Source organism: Papaver somniferum, chromosome 6 (genome assembly GCF_003573695.1).
Source record: "Papaver somniferum cultivar HN1 chromosome 6, ASM357369v1, whole genome shotgun sequence".
Lineage (NCBI taxonomy): Eukaryota > Viridiplantae > Streptophyta > Magnoliopsida > Ranunculales > Papaveraceae > Papaver > Papaver somniferum.
Window position 1 is genome coordinate 3,264,080 of NC_039363.1, and position 19,516 is coordinate 3,283,595.

The following is a 19,516-nucleotide window of genomic DNA, read 5'->3' on the forward strand; positions in this document are numbered from 1 at the left end:
ACCCAATTATGGAACGTAATGCCGATTGATAAAGTCATGTTACACTACCCAAGTTAGGTTTCCCAAAATTCTATTATTAATTAGACATAAGGTCCGACCTACTATGGTCTAGATTACAGATAATCGAAGGAGATTAACCAGAGATATAAGTGTATAACGTGTCGGTACCAGTACGTGGCTTTCTCTGTAGCCTGAGAATAAAGCCATGGCTTGACAGTGCCCGTGTGAGAGGCTCTTAGCCACCTCATTCAACTCTTGTGATGCGCAAATAGCTTCACTACCCTTAGTTGGCTCTATCCATGCACATATGACAGGCTTGCTCTTGATATAAACAGATATATGTCCTGCCTTCGCATCAAAGTGTGCAACCAAAACCAATAGGCCAAAGCTGCGACACTCACATTGTCGCCTGTCTCCCTTATTTTGTCCGAAAAAACTCCACCGGAACGATCATTTTATAATGTTTATCGATGTCAAAAGAGACATCACAATAGCACCGTGGTGATGCCCACGTCCCACCAATATTTTATTATCCACCTTATAGTAGCATCATGTTGACTGCTTGGATTGTTTGACTGGTCTAGTCAAATTGAGAAAAAAAAGAAGCTAATATTCTAGGGAAACTTAATAAAATGCCCAAGTGGGGAAATGCATTTCATAAAATGCCCACGTTGTTTTCATAATTAATTTAATTCCCATGTCGTTACCAATTCCGTCAGAGCCTACCATTTTGGTAAAACCTCTTGGACTTTGTCAATTTCTCATGAGATTTATTAGGTGCAGTTACTAAAATGCCCATTACATTAAAATATCAAAGAATCATTTTTGGCCGTCCGCTTGATTAATCTACGGCTCCAAGAATAAAGAGTTTCACATACAAAATGAAACGGAAGTGTTGAAGGTGATACAAACAGGTGAAGGGGTTAACGATGAGTGGAGGTCGAGTTTTCTCTGCTTCCTCCGCCTCCTTCCTTGTATTTTATCTTTAACTTATTACGGGATTCACTTCAATGTTTATGTGAACAGATCAATTAATTGATTAATTTTATGAAGAACCCATATGAATTCATTTCATTGTGGTCATGATTTGGTCGTGAAATCAGTAGCAAGGAAAAAGGGGTTGTGAATGATGATTTAATGGATGAATGACTTGGATGTTGAAGTCTTTAAAGTCCGAGATTGATTAGGGTTGATGGGTTGTGTACGGATTCATGTTTTCAAGGGGAGATTAAGCTATGAAAGGGGTTCCAAATCATCAGCAAACTCATCATTTCGTTATCCGTATTATGCTCCCAAGCTGTTCGAGAAAAGTCCACAAACAGCAGCTAGACTCCACAATCACAACCACGCTGTGGAAAGACTTTGAATTATTTTTTTTAATTATTTTTCAAATATGAGATTCAGAGATTAATACATTGTTTTCCTGGACAGATGGTAATGAATTTAATTGTCGATTAAAGGATGAACTTTATGGCTTCGTGAACATATACAAATCGATTTACATACGTAATTTTTACTCTTCAGTTTCATGAATTGAGCAGAAATGTAAGGTATAGTTTTTTATCCAGATTTGAACGATCCGAGTCAAGTAGGTCTGAGCCAAACGATTTTGAGGGCTTAATTGTCTTTGTAAAAGCTGATTTAATGGCACGTGCACACTAACGGCTGTTAGCTGTTTTTTCAATAAAACAGGACGGAAAAGATCAAAGTATGGGCATTAAATTTATAATGAAAAAAACGTGGACAGTTTCTTAAATTCATTTTCCCACATGGGCATTTTATTAAAAACCCCAATATCCTATCATCCACCGAAACATATAAATATCATCTAGATTCTTCAGAAAGTCAATCAATTTTCACCACCGATTTCGCTGAGTTAGCTCATCAACGATTTTTTTTAGATAAGATATATCCCTCTGTTTTCCTCTGTTTCTAGATCCCTCTGTTTTCCTCTGTCTCAATCCCCATGGGAAGACCAAAGAACCTGAGAGGCTTCTTTGAGATAATCAAAGACAAAGCAACAATAAGCAAAGAAATAATCATCTCCAAACTACCCAACAATACATCTTCATTAAACCTTGCAATTCTCAGAGCAACTTCATCAGAACAATCATCCACACCGCCTCATGAGAATCAAATCATTTCTATACTCTCTTTCGGTCATAGTTCTCGGAACACAGCTTCATCTTGCATCGAATCGTTAATGAATCGATTACATCACACTCATAACTCGTATGTATCAACCAAATGTCTTATTATTATCCATAATATAATCAAAAGAGGTTCTTTCATTCTTCAAGATCAGCTCTCGATATATCCATCAAATGGTGGTAAGAATTACCTTAACTTATCGAATTTTCGTGATAATTCGGATCAGGAAACTTGGGAATTGTCTTCTTTGGTTAGATGGTACGCTAGGATTCTTGAGTCTCTGTTACTTACTTCTAGAGTTCTGGGTTTCTTCCTTTCTTCAGAATTCAAGGGTCCTGATTCAGACTATTTCTTGTACTACAAGAGTGATAAGCACAAAAGAGATGGGGATGAAGAACATGAAAAGGAAAAGGTAAGTGCACTTTTGAATGAAGAACTACTGAAAGAAATTGAAGTTGTTGTTGGATTGATTGAAGAAATTTCAAAAGCAAGTGAGTTATTGAATTTGAAACAGAGTAAATTAGTTTGCCAAGTTATGAATTTAGTAAGTGAAGATTTTTATTCAGCTCAGAAGAGAATCGTGATCAGATTGAATGAAGTTAAAGAAAGAATGAGTAATTTTAGTTTTGGTGAATCGGTTGAATTCAATTGTGTTATGAAGAGGCTGAAGAATTGTGAAGAGAAGGTTCTGTTCTTGTTTTTGAATCATAAATGGATTGGTTTTTGGGATTTGGTTGATGAATTGATGAGAGAAAAGATTGGAACAGAGAAAGATGGTGGGAGATCAGTGATGGTGATGAGTCGAAAAGGTAGATCTAGTGAGTCAGCTAGGTATGATCAACGAGATTTGAGATTGGACGATTTTCGGTTCTCTTCTGGTAGGTTTGATCTCAATCGGGTTCAGTCCGGTTTGAGGTTTTTGAATATTTGAGTGTCGGTGTCGATGGATTAGGTGAGTTTTAGAGGTTGTTTGGTCTTGGAGTTGGTTGTAAAATTTGTATAAACTTTGTATTTAATTTGGTGGGCAAGGCAATAAACAAAATGAAGTCAACAAAGGAAAATGGAACAAAAGTTACTAACTTTTTTTTAAAAACCTATTATAGGGCTCTAAGAGCAACTGCAGTGCACGACTATTACTAAAAATTTGGTCCCGAGTCGTAACGCAGTGGAGCGGACTAAAGATTAAATCCACGACCATACCCAAATCTCGGACCATATTTGGTCCGGCTGGGAGACCAAACTTAAATATAGTCGTGCGTTGATATAATGTACGCCTGTCGACAGGCGTTGGTATAATGTCCGCTCAATACCAAGCGGTTGTATAATGTTCGCTCCGTTGCTCGGCGAAGATATAATGTACGCCCTCAATGAGGCGTTGATAATAAGCCCGCTTGAGACAGGCGTACATTATATCACCCCCTATGTGCTTGGGCGGAGATTATATTACCGCCTGAGCTTGAGGCGGGGCTTATATGCCCGCTTGATCCGGGCGTTGGTTATATCACCGCTTGAGTTCACAATTTTTATCGTTGGTAATCCGAACGTTGAGAAAACAGACAGTTGAACATTTTCGAACATTCGTAAATTTTTCAACGTTTGAAACTTCTATTTCTCCATTCGGTACGGAAGAAGAAAAGATTTCGTTTTTCTAAACATTAATTGGGAAATTTTCATCCAATAGCTTACAATGGAAGCACGAATTGCACGCGGTCCAAATTTTACGACAATCGAAGATGTAACGATGTGTAAAATTCATTTATCAATATCTCAAGATCCTGGTGTTGGAACTGATCAATTAGAGGTGGTGTTGTGTAATCGTATCAAGGATGATATTGAAGTTCATTTACCTAATAAACCAGTGCGTTCTTGGAGTTCCTGGCAAAAACGTTATCATGGGATAAGTAAAGATGTTGCGTTGTTTTCGGCGAAAGAGGCGAAAGTGGAAGGTGAATATCATACTGGATGGGGTCCTGAAAAGAAGTTACGGTTTCTTTATTTTTTGAACACTTATTTTCTAATAATTATATGTCCAAGAAGTTAATTGTTTTTAAAAACATTGACAGCTTGAAGAAGTAAACATGCGGTTCAAGGAATGCAATAATGGAAAAAGATTTAAGCACGAAGAATGCTACCCGATTGTCTTAGAAAACATAAAATATAATCGGCGATCGAATTTTGTATTCGATACGACGCACGATTTGGAAAGTTGTGAGAATAACGAGGAAATTATGGAAGGACAGCAAACAACAACTCAAACCATGTCCGGTAACGATACAGATAGGGGAGGCATAGAGAACACATATCTCCGTCAGATGGGGAAAAAAGCAGCAAAATGATTGAAGAAAACTGGGAGAGAGAGATCAAATGTCCAGCAGGAAATGATGGGAGTATTGATTAAAGAACGACAAAATTTCAATAATCATTACGAAGCACAATCAAGATTCAAGATGGAACAAAGAGCAGCAGAGTTTGCAGCTAAACTAGCCAAATATGCGGCAAATAAAAGCCGAGGAAGTGGAAGATGATGAGTTTCGCATTATTATGATGGATCTTGAAAAATTGGATCCCGTACAAAAGGAGTACTTCGAACTCCGTAGGACGGACATATTGCAGAATAGAAGAAACCAATATTCCACTCAAAGGCGGAATAGTTGAAATCGCGGATAACTTTCCTATTTACTGCTTAATGTTTTTAGTACTTTAACAATGTTTTAATATTTCTTAACAATTATCCTTATTATTATGTAATTCTTGGAATTTAAGTTTATTTCAGTCGAATTAAATGCACTTTAAACGTTATTGAAACAACTAAGCTTAATTAAAAATACAAAAAAATTACAATCAACAGCATTCATAAAAATACACCCATACAATTAAAAATACAAAGAAAATGACATCCCAAACATTTTAAAGTTTTAATTTCCATACTCTGACCATATGTGTTCGACAAAGTCATCACGCAAGCGAATATGCGCACCTTTGTTACGCATTCTTAATCGGCGTTGCTTAGCTCTAATTCAGGAAAACTCATCACTATTGGATCTTAATATATTAACCGGTGCCGGGTTGCTACGTTGTTCATAGACATGTGGCCAGTCTCCGGGTAGACGCTCATCCTCGACTATCATATTATGTAAGATAATACAAGTTTTCATGATATAGGCAAGCACATCTGGATTCCACATTCTTGCAGGTTGTTTGATGATTCCAAACTGTTGTTGGAGTACACCAAATCCACGTTATACATCTTTTCTTGCACCCTCTTGCATCGCTGAAAAGATTTCTTTTTTCCTACCAACCGGATGCTTAATGGCCATAATAATAGTAGGTATCTCTGGGTATATGCCATCTCCTAGATAATACGGCATATCATACGAATGTCTGTTTACCTCGTAGTTTACCGGTGGTGCTTTTCCTGTTACAAGACTTCGAAAAACATAAGAACGGTTCATAACATTAATATCATTGTTAGATCCGGGTATACCAAAAAATGCGTGCCAAAACCATAGATCATAGGACACGACCGCCTCCAGAACTATACTTTCGCTCCCATTATATGCGTTGTAAGCACCTGACTCTGCCGATGGACATTTATCCCATTTCCAATGCATGCAATCAATACCACCTAGCATACCTGGAAATCCACGGTCTTTGTTTTGCCTGAGCAACAGTTCAACATCACCGGAAGTTGGTTCACGCAAATATTATTTCCCATACACGTACGCAATCATCTTACAGAACCTCCGAGTAGCTTCTAACACAGTTGTTTCTCCTATGCGTAAGTACTCGTCTATTGCATCTGTCGCACATCCGTAAGCTAGCATTCTGACTGCTGCTGTTACTTTTTGATGAAGGTTTAATCCAAGAACTCCTAAAGCATCGGGGTTTTGAACAAAATATCGGTCTGCATTAGTAACACCTTCCACTATTTGGTCAAACAATTGTCTACGCATTCTGAATCTTCTCCAGAAAACATTTGACGGTTGGTTTGGGTAAGGAGAAAAATAATCGTTCCATAGAAGTTCAGCTCCGGCTTCACGATTTCTTGGTATTCTGATACGAGTTTGAGGCCATCTTGAATTTGTAAGAAGGACTCCCATACTAACCGCCATGTTATTTTGCATAACTGTTATTGCATCATCATCAGAGGAATAAAAACTACTATTAGAAGATGATGAAGAAGAAGAAGCAGAAGAGCAATAATGACCGATGTTCTCATAATTTTCCATTACTATCTAAAGCAGGAGAGGGGTGTTTTTTTAATGTATTTTGAGTGATGCGGTCTTTACAGTTTTATAGGATTAATAAAAAACCAAAAGGAGATGGTGAGAGATAGAGATCTTATCACAAAGATAAGGTCTTCCCAAAAAATTATATAATCCCGTGTTTGTCGGTAGCCTGAAATGACCATACCCCAAATGGATAGTGGATAGAGTAGACATGAAATCACTACTCCCTGAAAGATAAGATAACTACCCGACAATTTAATCAACTTGGTTGACAAAAATAGGAAAAAAACAAAAGAATATAAAGACAAACCATGTAACAGTAAAAGTATCCAAAGTTAATCATTCATGTTATCTGTATTCGGAGGTGCCGAACGTGGTGGCATAAAAGGCATCTGCATTCTCGGAGTGGTATTGACTGAGGACATTGTTGAAGCTGATCCTTGACTCATAGAACTCCAAACTTGTTGTGGCATTGTTTGGGAAAACGAACCGAACCCAAGGGGAGGTTGGCCAGTGTGAGGCGCACGGAAAAAAGACATTTGTTGCTGCAAATTCATGTTCATAGTATTCAGCCTTTGTATTTCTGCTTCTTTCGCCATAATAACGTCAATCCTCTCCTTCGTTTGTTTTAGTGTAAAATCGCGAAATTGTTGAGTAAAATCAACATGTTCTTGGAATAATATGTAAGCTTCGTGCTGTCACGAAAAAATAAAATACATAAATACAAATGTATAATAAAATGTCGAACTACAATAAAAATTCAAAAGTTAACTTACGTGGGATAATAGATATGGAGGAGGAATACGTACATGTTCAGCAGGGTGTTCAATTGGGACCGTATACAAGTCGCCGACAAACCCGTATGTTTGAGCTTCCCAATTAGGATGAGTCACATAATCGTTGTAGTTAGTTGCCTTTGTCCAGTAGTGCAAATACATATGATAATCTTTAACTACTTGCACTACCTCTGTTGCATCCAGCAAACCTTCTGTTTTTAGGCGTTCTGCTTGAATACTACCGATATCCCCAATAATTGTGTGTAGTTTTACCGGAACAGCAAAAGTAAAATGATTTTGCCTCCAACACCTTTCTCCGAGGTACATGTTATGCTGAAATGACAACAAAAGTAAGTATGATATGTACTACATAAGCATGAAAACCACTCCAAAAAAAAACAATTATTGTCATTTTAGCAACAAATATCGAATAAAAATTAGTTATTAACTCACAATGCCCATGTAAGAAAATATATATCTGGAGTCTGATAGCCTCGTAGCTGTGCATCCCATATCAGATGCAAGAACTTCCCTGTATGATTCCCATGTGCTCCATGTCACTTGTTCAGCAGTAAGCTTACTCAATAAATCCCTACAACGGAAAATATCATTTGGATTCTTCGGTACATTCCATTTTGAAGTTACATGATAAATTGTTTTTGTACTCCCCTTTGATATGTCTGGTCGACATATGCCTAGGTATTCATACCCCCAAAACTACTCCATGAAAATAATTAGTCAATTTAATAACTTCGCGACAAAATAAACAACAAAAGGAAGAAATTAGTGGATTAAAAGAATACCTCTAATATTTGGAATGGACCGCATAGTGCCTTCTGTCTCCTTCCATTTAAACGAAGTGAAGCATACAATCTAGAAAAAACGGCACCACCCCAGTCATACGTGGAAACCACATCAAGATCTTCAAAAGCAACAAACTATCCAGCATCAATATAGCTCTTTGCATTGGAAAAGAAAAAATGGCCCAAAACATACATGAAAAAGGAAATTGCTACTCTATGAGAAAGGGTGTTATCATTTTCAGCCGCAACCAACTTGTCTTATAAGAAATATAAACTTAAATATTTAATGGTAATTGAATTTGATACACACGACGGAGCTTTCGGACTGAGCGTGACATCTTTGATATCCGGAAATATATGCTCACGAACATATTCAAACTGGTACTTCCCAGAATCATATGGAATGTCTGTCCCATCTCCGATACTCAGTCCAATCAACATGACCCAATCTAGGGGTGAATCCCATCTCACCAAATGGGAAGTGAAATGTGTTTGTTGTATCCCAAAACCGCTCGACAATATAATCAACCATTGAATGTTGGGTTTCCATACATTGTATGTTCAGTAAATATTGTCATCCCGCCTTTTCTATAATATATTTAGCTCTAGGACAGTATTGTGAAATAGTTTGATAGTGATGAATTACCGATGCTAGACATCCACGATTTTGATACTTTAATTTCTGCTCCCCTGTAAAGGTAATGTCTGTACTAGCGTGCGGTTTATCATCTTCCAGTACAGGAAACCGCCCTAACCGGGAAATATCAACCTCCTTAACTGTACCAGTAGAGATTAAATTGTAATCCTCTTCAGAATTCTTGTTCGTCTTCACGCGACCACTAAACCGCGAAGTTAGTTTGTTTAGCATCTGTGCACACACAAGATACATGCAATTTCATTATTAACATGGATACCCTAATTTTGTCCATTTTTTTATAAATACAATCTCAAAAATTTTAAAACCCAATTTCATATTTACCCAATATTACATACAACATAAATATTCAGAATTACCCAAATCACTCTAAAATACTATCCAAAATTTTTTAAAACCCAATTTCATATTTACCCAATATTACATACAACATAAATATTCAAAATTACCCAAATCACTCTAAAATACTATCTAAAAATTTATAAAACCCAATTTCATATTTACCCAATATTACGTACAACATACATATTCAAAATTACCAAAATCACACAAAAATACTATCTCAAAATTTTTAAAACCCAATTTCATATTTACCCAATATTACATACAACATACATATTAAAAATTACCAAATCACACAAAAATACTATCTCAAAATTTAAAAACCCAATTTCATATTTACCCAATATTTACATATTGAAATTACCCAAATCACAAATTACTACCAACAATTTTTAAAATTTTTATGATTTCACCGAAATATACATACAACATATATACATAATCAAAAATACTATCAAAATTTTTTAAAAATCCAATTCATATTTATCCAAATATACATACATATTCAAAATTACCCACATACCAACTTTCTAACAACCAATTTAAACAAACTAATTAAAATCATACCTAATTAAACCATACAAAAAATTAAAACCTAATTTTAACAAAAAAATGAAAATAAAATACATCAAAATAACACAAACTCACCTTATATTAGCAGAGACTAATGAAATTTTCTTTTCTCCTTCTTCCCTTTTCTTCTCCTTTTCTTCTCCTTCTCTTCTCCTCTTCTTCTTCTCCGCTTCTTCCCCGCCTCTTCTTTCTGTACAGCTGAAACATAGAAGTAGAGAAGTCGGCTGAATTTAAATTTTTATTACACTATCGGGTACGCGTGTTGGGAGCGCGTGTGTAGAACGGGCGGAGATTATATCAACGCCCGTTATGGGACGGTGATTAACCCCTCCGCCCGATCAAATTCACCGAGGGTACATTATATGTCCGCCCTTTTTCGGGCGAACCTAATACTTCCGCCCCATGGGGCGGACCTAATATCAACGCCCGCTAGCCAGGCGTTGATTATATCTCCGCCCGTTGAGCGGCGTTGATATAATTTCCGCCCCATATCGGGCGTTCATTATATCCCCGCTTCTGTTGGGCGTTGATTATACATTCGCTTCGTCGTGGGGCGTTCATTATATAACCGCTCCACTAAATATCCTCGCCTCGCGTAGCGTCTCACCTCAGACCAAACTCATATTTGGTCGTTGGATTTGATCTTTCCTCTTTGGTTTTGATCGCACCATTGTCGATGCTCTAAGGCCCCTTTTTATGGGTGTAGCAAACCAAAGAATTTTCCATTTAAACATCCATTATGTAGGGGGAAAACTGGAAAAATGGCCTGGCTAAGTGGAAAATCTACCACTTAGCCAGGCCAGGTCAGGTTTTCATCGAGCTCGACCGCTCGGTCCAGTTTACACCGGTAGGTGTTTACTGCACCGCTATCAGTTTTGTAAGACCGGCCGGTTTAGTTTGCACCGCTGAGTATAATCTGATCCAATGACTATAATTTTTCCCCACTATAAATGCCATATTCCTCTACCATTTTAACTCTCACCTTCTTCTTATTTTCTTAGTTTTTACAATGGCTCAAGATTTGTGTATGGCTTAGTTCATAGAAGAGGAACATGCGGCCGAAAATCAAAGAGTCGGACTTCGATCTAGTGTGGAAAATGAATTAAGAAGAGCAAATAGTTGGAGAGTTGCACAACAACTCAATTTTAGCACGTTGGAAGATGAATGCATCTGCAGGAATTATGTTTTCTACACTAATCATCTGATCGTTGATGGCGCATTATGCCTAATTCTGTTTTGGGAACGCGTTTTAATGAAATTTGAAGAAGAAACAACGAACCTCTACAATCGGAATTCGTTGGGGTTGGGTGCTCGGTTCTCCATAATTTCCAGGAATGTTAACAAGTATATTGGTATGATAAGAGAAGATGCTCGAAACATGAGAAATGGTGAAACCCTGGCGGAGATTGATCAAATATGTCGTGCAAAGTGGCTGCGTGATAACGAAGAGAAGTTCCGATATGCAAGTTGTTATGAAATCTTAAAAGTGTTCCCCCAATTTAATCTAGCTTATCAATTTTAAGTTCTTAATTATAACTTATGTAGAAAACTTTAAATGAAGATTATTATTTATCAAATAAAATGCAATTACATTAACGATTTAAACAAACCACGAAATAACGACTAACAAAAACAACTAAGAAAAACTCTCAAACTAACGATTACCACCAAATACATAATCCCCTAAGCCTGTTGGATCTTGTGAAAACTCATTATATGGACTCTGAGATGGTGGTTGAGTAGCATCAGGTGAGTCATAACCTTGAAATAGCAACAGAGGCATTGCAGGTGCTTAAAACGATGAAATGCTGAACTTGTTGGGGTATAAATCACGGATTTCCTAAATGCATCCAAATTGATGTGTGCACTACCAAGAGTAAGTACAGGACCTTGAGGAATGAAACCAAGAGGAGACTGGAAATCCGTCTCCAAGTTTGCTGTTGTTGGTGGTATCTGAGTCTCTTCCACCATAGTATCTTCCATCGGAGTGTCATGACAACCTCTACGAATTCCACTTGCACGACTTCCATTTGGAGTCTCAGGCAATTCATAACTCAATTCATCCCTCAAAGCCTGCATCTGACTCAAGTGAAAATTGCGGAATTGATAGGTAAAATGCGCATATTTGTTCAACTCGGTCTGATACTCTTCTTTTATTGCATCCACAACATCGTATGGATAGCTCTGCTATATACCTTCACTAGTAAGTGGAACTTTAATAGCATCTCCACTCGGTGATAAAGTCTGGACTTCCCAAGATAATGGAGACATATGTGACTCCACTTGAGTGCTAGGGTACGTACATGGTTCGCCCGTCCGTGGTGGGGGTTGGGATGGAAGATTTGTAAGTGGCAAATTTCCAATTGCTAGAAAGTCCACACTACCGAAGTTTTGTGGATGAACAACAATATTTATCTTGCATACCTTTTGGAACCAACTGCGGTAATCACAGTCATTTTCTGGTGCATAAATGCGTAGATGTTACACTAGATCCAACTAGTTTCCTAACATTAGCGAACTCGTGCTCTTTATCATGAATACATACGATATCACTATATGCAACAGATTTTCCATTTTCCTTCTTGTTTCTTTTCCTTTGTCTTTCTTTTTTGGAATTCATTTTTAAAAAATCGCTCTGGTCTGCTCTCAAGAGAAGGGAAAAAAGAATTTTTTGTTTTGTGAATGAAAACTGATAGAAACAAGGGTATTTATAGGCGGCAGAGCACCGACCGTGAACGGTAGATATTACACCGCTAGCGGTGTAATCTACACCTGGAGGTCGCTACAAAACCTTTAGCGGTGTAGTCTCGACCGCTAGGTGGAAACTCGACCGCTTATTCATTTCCCCATAGTGGCGTGCACCATTTGCCAGTCCACCTGGCATGACAAAATAACAAATATACTCGTTACCATAGGAACCTGCCTAAACATTGGGTCTTGAGGGCTCACAAAATGACAAAATTGGGTCATGAAATAGTAATCAACAAAATCCCATATCCAACTATTTTTTGTAGTGACTAAATTACATTCAATGAATTATAAATTTAAATTTATTACCTTTTCCTTCTCTTTTCATTCATAAATCATGATGGAGATGATGATTATAATTCCATCATGATGAAGATTACGATCGTATAAAAAAAAACTTAATTTTTATCTTCTCCTTCTCTTTTCATTTATAAATCATGATGAAGATGAGGATCATAAAAATATCCTATTATTCTTCTTTCTCTCTTCTTATTCTCCGTCGCGATGAAGAAGACGATCACAAAAAGAAAAAACTTAGAAAATTCATCATTTATTTTTACTTTTAAAAACTCCCAAATTCGAACTATAAGCTAACCTACGGTTGGGAAAATTCGTACAACTTACGGTATGGAAGTATGATTTTTTCAAACAGTAGGATTTTTGAACCCTGAATATACGGTTTGGAGTTCTTAACTCCACACCGTAGATGACTTACGGTGGGGTTTCCCAACCGTACGCATTTTTTTTTGTGTGTGTTTATCAAGTCATCTTCTGCTTACGGTGAAAACATAAAAATTAGGGTTTCAACTTTGTAGAAATAAACAACTACAACCTTGGGCTAGTTATGAGCAAGCCAGAATTAGAGTTGGGTAGGCCGATACTTGTCGGTTAGTTTAAGCCGGAAGTTAGTATTTTTCCGGTATTTTCCGGGCCACGACATAATCTCTGCCGTTGAACCCAAAATTGATCTCAACCGTCTTTTTTTGATTATAGACACCACCTTTCTTTGGAACATTGATTACGACTAAGATGGATTTCACATAGATTAAAGCAGGTGGGGTGTGTTCTGGTTAGTAAAGAGCCAACACGGAAAATTACAACTCGATTCGGATTGAGTTGTGGACGATATTAAAGAAATCAAATTTCAAAAAAATGATACCAGTTGGCATTTTCCAATCAACATAAATTAAAACCGGTTGTTAATCTACCAGCATTTATGCCAGTACAGTTCATCGGACCCATTGTTTTCTTGTACCTACTACTAATCCTTATCCTCAGCCATTAGGTTATCCTAATCCGTTTCCTACCTTCCAGAAGATTCCTAACCCCGTTAGAAAATAACGTCGTTATCAAGTATTCTAAGTCGGTTCCCAAATTGGACCCGGTTCCGTCACAAAAGTCCATATAAAAACACCTCGACCGCTTCAATTTTCTTCAACTAAATTTCCTATCTGCTTCGCCCGAAACTCTTTTCTCCGTTTCCAATTAAAACGCGTTTCAATTGTTCTTGCTCCGTCTTTCTGATATAAGGTATGCAACCGATCGATCTCTGCCTCTCTCTAACATGAATTAGGGTTTTCTTTCTTTTTGATATGGTGTTGATTTTGGATTTCAGTTCAGTATTTAGGTTTCTTTGATTTTCTTAATATCTCAATTTTATTATGTATTTTCCTCTAGTTTTAATCAGATTTAGATCTGATTATGTTATTTGAGGTGATTTGATTTGTGTTTAGCTGGATTTAATGGTTATTATTGTTATATTCTGATACTAGATTATGAAGCGGTTGTTCTGTTGCTAGTATGATTCATATGGATTGCTTAGATAAGATTTAGATGCAAATATTTGTCAGAATTGTTATAATAGAGGCTTGAAAATCGACATATAGAGCTTTATTGTTATTTTTTATGATTTTAATGTTGATCATCTTAGGTTCTGATTTGAACAATAGTATCAGATTAGGGTCTGTTTTGGTTTTATGAGCATCTGATCATTGACATAATAATTTGAATTGTTTTCTCATATGCCATTAACTTAGGCTGAGGTTTGACTATTTCTATCCATAGACTACAAAGTGCTGTTTTGGATTACTTATATATTGAATTGTTTTCTTTTTTTTTATAGATTTATATTTAATTTTTATTGTTCAATGCAGATGCAAATATTTGTGAAAACTTTAACTGGTAAGACCATTACCCTTGAGGTCGAAAGCTCCGACACCATTGACAATGTTAAAGCCAAGATCCAAGATAAGGAAGGAATTCCCCCAGATCAACAGAGATTGATCTTTGCTGGTAAACAGCTCGAAGATGGTCGTACCCTTGCCGACTACAACATTCAAAAGGAATCAACACTTCACCTTGTTCTTCGTCTGCGTGGTGGTATGCAGATTTTTGTGAAGACCCTTACTGGAAAAACCATTACCCTTGAAGTTGAAAGCTCTGACACAATTGACAATGTGAAAGCCAAGATTCAAGACAAGGAGGGAATTCCTCCAGACCAGCAGAGGTTAATTTTCGCAGGCAAGCAACTCGAAGATGGGAGAACTCTTGCTGATTACAACATTCAGAAAGAATCTACTCTCCATCTTGTCCTTCGACTCCGTGGTGGTATGCAAATCTTTGTGAAGACCCTTACTGGAAAGACCATTACCCTTGAAGTTGAAAGCTCTGATACAATCGATAATGTCAAGGCAAAAATTCAAGACAAGGAAGGAATTCCTCCAGACCAGCAGAGATTGATTTTTGCGGGCAAGCAACTTGAAGATGGTCGTACACTTGCTGATTACAATATTCAGAAGGAGTCTACCCTTCACTTGGTGTTGCGTCTCAGAGGAGGAATGCAAATTTTTGTTAAGACCTTGACTGGAAAGACTATAACCTTAGAGGTGGAGAGTTCTGACACAATTGATAATGTGAAGGCCAAGATTCAGGACAAGGAAGGCATTCCTCCAGACCAGCAGAGATTGATTTTTGCAGGCAAGCAATTGGAAGATGGAAGAACCTTAGCTGATTATAATATTCAGAAGGAGTCGACACTTCACTTGGTTCTTCGTCTACGTGGTGGTATGCAGATTTTTGTCAAGACCCTCACTGGGAAGACGATCACTTTGGAGGTCGAGAGTTCCGATACTATTGACAATGTGAAAGCAAAGATTCAAGACAAGGAGGGGATTCCACCTGATCAGCAGAGGCTGATTTTTGCTGGCAAACAACTAGAAGATGGAAGAACTCTAGCTGATTATAACATTCAGAAAGAATCCACTCTTCACCTTGTCCTCCGTCTTCGTGGTGGTGATTATTGAAAGATTGTTGACATTTGTGGTGGTCCTCTCCAGTAGGCAGAATATCTTTTAAATTCTTATCTCATCTTTCTTCTGTTGAAACTATGCTATGTTTGCTGCTTTATCATCTGTTGGCACTGTAATGAGGTATTTGCAGTTGCTTGGTTTGATGTTTGGTTGATTGAATTTGTGAACTATTAGTGTGCTTCTTTGTGATTGGATTTCGTGGTGCATGGGCAGTCATTCCTGCAATTGCCCAAGAAAACAAGTGCTGGCTGTGGAAGTCCTTCCAGTTTCAAGGCACACTACTTTTTGAGGACACCAGGCTGGTGCTAAAGACTTTGAGCTTAAATCATCTGTTTTTCCTAGAACGATTTTTTGGGGACCAGCTTTTCTTTGAGGGGACCATTGTTTTATAAGGCCATTTACCCTATACTTATAAGGGGTGTCTTAAAATGTAGACATCGCTGATTTGTCTCATAACCTAATTGAGATTATAACTAAACTAATAACTACCAAAATATAAATTTAACCTAAACTAATCTATTAATAAAAAAAACAAATTCACTTTCTTGTTCCGCAGCCGCTGAAACTGTTTTGGGAGAGAAAATAAACATTTCTCCTTCCTTTAAACATCACCTTCATCGATTAATCGTCGATTCACAAAATTTCCATCGTCGATTAATCAATCGACTATATAAATGGTTCTTCGAAAGAAAACCAATCGATTCTCAGGAACAGGTCCCTCATTATGACGTCTAGCTAATCAAGCAAATCAAATTGAGGAAGAACTAGAACCGGAAGGAAAACAACTGATTCGGCGTAACAGTCGCAAGAACAACACTGATTCTTCCATGGGACCGAATCGCAGGTACTTCTCGACAAACCCATTACTTTTACTTCGATTTTCATCAGTTCAATTAGATAGAAATCATCAAAATAGGGTTTTTATGGAGGTTACAGTGATGTGTTCGGTTAGAACGCATTTTTTTCTACCCTAGTTTATCAACCGAACTCCTAGATATGATGAACACGAAGAACAGTTCGGTAGTTTCGCAAATTAATGTTGAATTGCCATTTAACCGAACTCTAAGCATATTACCAAAACAAAAAAAAAAAAAATCCATGCAACCGAACTGTTTTGTTTTTGCCAAACTTCTTAGTACCCAAATAACCGAACTCTAGCAACTCTGTTCGGTAGTTTCGCATAAATGTTAAAAACTGTCATGTAACCGAACTGTTCTTTTTTTCCCCTATTTGTTTGAAACTGTAATGTTACCGAACCCTACCCATATTTCAACAGAAAAACAAAATTATCCACATTACCGAACTCTAGCAACTCTGTTCGGTTGTTTCACATATATGTTAAAAACTTCCATCCAATCGAACTCGACCCGTATTACAAAAGAAAAAAATATTTCCATGTAACCGAACTGTTCTTTTTTCCCCTATATGTTTAGTACCCATACAACCGAACGTTTTCCAATCTGTTCGGTTGTTTCGCAATTTTTTGTGAAACTTTTACGTTACCGAACGATACCTGTATTTCAAAAGAAAAACAAAATTTTCAACCGAACTCTGTCCAATATGTTCGGTTTGTTAGCAAAAAAACCTTCACAAACCGAACTGTTGGCTGATTACATATATATGTGGAGTTCGGTTTTATCGCAAAAATTCTTGAGTAACCGAACTGTACCCTGTAACATGATTTTTTTCTTGAGTTGTTTTTTTTCCGTGAATTATTCCTTATTTCTTTTGTTTTTTTGTTTAGTAGCAAAAGTAAGAAATTGAACAAACCATTACCGGAAGATTTGAGAACTCTCACGCCTAGAGGGAAAGTACACTGTGGTGCCGGCAAGTGTGGGACAAAAAATGCGAAGTATGGAGCTGGGTCATTACCGGGTGTTGTCATCCAAGACGATGTCAACAGAGATAATGTTGACAGTATAATCCAACAAGTTAATGGTGAGATTGTGGAAGAGATTGGCAATCAAGGAGGAGAAGAGGAACCGGTTGAAGATGAGGAAGATGGATAAAATGAAGATGAAGAAGCAGTAGAGGAAGACTCGGATGAAGAGGAAGTTCAGCAGGAACAAGTCAAGAAAATACCTAGAAAGGCAACCCATTTAGCATGATTTATGGTGTATTGTTTATCAAATGCATCTTTCGCATCCGCTTTTTTATATTCCGGTAGCTTATTTATATCTTCCAATCCTATCCGCTTAGGTGGACAAAGTTGAGGCTTACACCTATTCATCACATTGCACCATATATGAAATGTACAAAGCATATTATGTGCCAATGGGAAGACTTTCTCTATTGCGTTCATCAATGCTACCTCATTGTCCGTCACGATAACCCCGGGGATATCATCATCTCGGTAGATCGCCTTCACTTGTTGTACGCCCAAGTGTAACTTGGTTCTTGTTCGTCCTTTAGAAAACAAAAAGCAACGGTAAACGGTGACTTCGTCGACGTACGACCAACAATGTTCAACAATGGCATCTCGTATTTGTTTGTCTTGTAAGTGCAATCCATTATAAGAACTTCATGGAAGGATTGAGCCAATTGAACACTCTTCGGATGAGCAATGAAGAGATGAGTTATTTCTTCTTCCGGGCCTACCTTCTTTTGAACCGCGTAGCCTTTCTCTTGAGACAAAAAAAATAATTGTTGCATTACTTGTCTATCCTTCCATTCATTCCTTTTAATTGTCTCAATTGCATTGTAAATGGTGGACAAAGATGATACGTTATCCGGTTATCTTCCTTTAATAAGCGAAGCATAACAGAAGGTGGAATAATCATTTTCCTATACTTAGCAATTTTTCCATTTCTTGAGAAGTCAGCCTTGCGGCCATTGCATATCCTTCAAGATCTTCCGGACGAGGGTGGTTGTGACGACCTACCACCTTATCCATAGATAGAAACCATTTCTTCGGTAATTTTCTCTTGATAAATACTAGCTTAAACGAGCATTTAATTTTCTTTGAGCATGTTGTGTTCTTCCTCGTCGTTTTTCCTTTATACTCATAACCCTTCCTGTTGTGACTAACATCGGGATCTCCACTTCTCTCACAAACCAATTCAAAACGAGTTTGGCTTTGTTTTTCATTCAAAACTAACACGCACTTGACTCTCTTAGCATGTTCTCTAGCCTAATTCTTCGCATCAATAGGTAAGTCAAATACCAACTCATTAGCATAGTGATGAGATGTATCTTCGAACAACATATTAACCGGAGAAGGTTGATCAACCATTGGTATAGGTTGGAATTCCATCTACAAGAAATGTAACAACCTCAATTGGAATTACACTAGAGTTCGGTTACCTGTAATTTTATCGCAACAACCGAACAACTAACAAAAACAAACCTGGATCTCGAAATTTTTTTTGGTTCGTTAAGTTCGGTTATTTATGCTGTTGTTTTGAGTTTGCGAAACAACCGAACTTAATACTCTTAGTATAGTCTTATATTAAGCAACGTTCGATTATATAGGTCGTAACCATGCAGTTTGCGAAACAAACGAACTTCGTACAGTAAGTTAATTCTTATTTTTACCAACCGAACTCTAGGTTTGGTTCATAAAGCAAAGTTGACATGTAACCGAACAAATTAAAGAAACAATGTTTGGAACTTCAGATTTTTTTTTGGTTCGTTAAGTTCGGTTGTTTATGCTATTTTTTCGAGTTTGCGAAACAACCAAACTTAATACTCTTAGTATACCCTTATATTATGCAAAGTTCGGTTATATAGGTCGTAACCTGATGAGTGCCAAATATTGTATATATTTATCCCTTTTTGTTGGCATTTAACTCATCTTTTGCGCATTAATTCTACATTTTATCCCATATTCTGTATTTTCATTGTTTTCAAGAATAAATAATTTTCTTAATTAATTTTGCATTTTTAGGTACTAAATAAATCCTGGTTATCTCACGGAGCGAAAAGAGCAAAG

At 37.2% G+C, this 19,516-nt stretch overlaps 2 protein-coding genes across 3 annotated transcripts; both read left to right on the forward strand.

Moving 5' to 3' along the window:
• The first annotated feature begins 1,777 nt into the window (after positions 1-1,777).
• LOC113286703 (putative clathrin assembly protein At4g40080) lies at positions 1,778-3,212 on the forward strand. Of its 2 annotated transcripts, XM_026535300.1 has the most exons (2): positions 1,778-2,330; positions 2,475-3,212. In XM_026535300.1, the coding sequence occupies exons 1-2, from the start codon at positions 1,967-1,969 to the stop codon at positions 3,080-3,082; spliced, it is 972 nt and encodes a 323-aa protein (XP_026391085.1). In that variant the 5' UTR covers positions 1,778-1,966; the 3' UTR covers positions 3,083-3,212. The 2 variants fall into 2 exon arrangements, with proteins under 2 accessions (XP_026391085.1, XP_026391084.1); XM_026535299.1 differs by having other exon boundaries at positions 1,781-3,212.
• A 10,451-nt stretch (positions 3,213-13,663) lies between these two features.
• Positions 13,664-15,779, forward strand: LOC113286704 (polyubiquitin-like). The gene is made up of 2 exons (XM_026535301.1): positions 13,664-13,807; positions 14,431-15,779. The coding sequence occupies exon 2, from the start codon at positions 14,431-14,433 to the stop codon at positions 15,577-15,579; it is 1,149 nt and encodes a 382-aa protein (XP_026391086.1). The 5' UTR covers positions 13,664-13,807; the 3' UTR covers positions 15,580-15,779.
• The last annotated feature ends 3,737 nt before the right edge of the window (positions 15,780-19,516 follow it).

Coding starts and splice junctions, on each gene's coding strand:
- LOC113286703 (XM_026535299.1), top strand. CDS start 1,967: ATGGGAAGACCAAAGAACCTGAGAGGCTTCTTTGAGATAATCAAAGAC.
- LOC113286704 (XM_026535301.1), top strand. CDS start 14,431: ATGCAAATATTTGTGAAAACTTTAACTGGTAAGACCATTACCCTTGAG.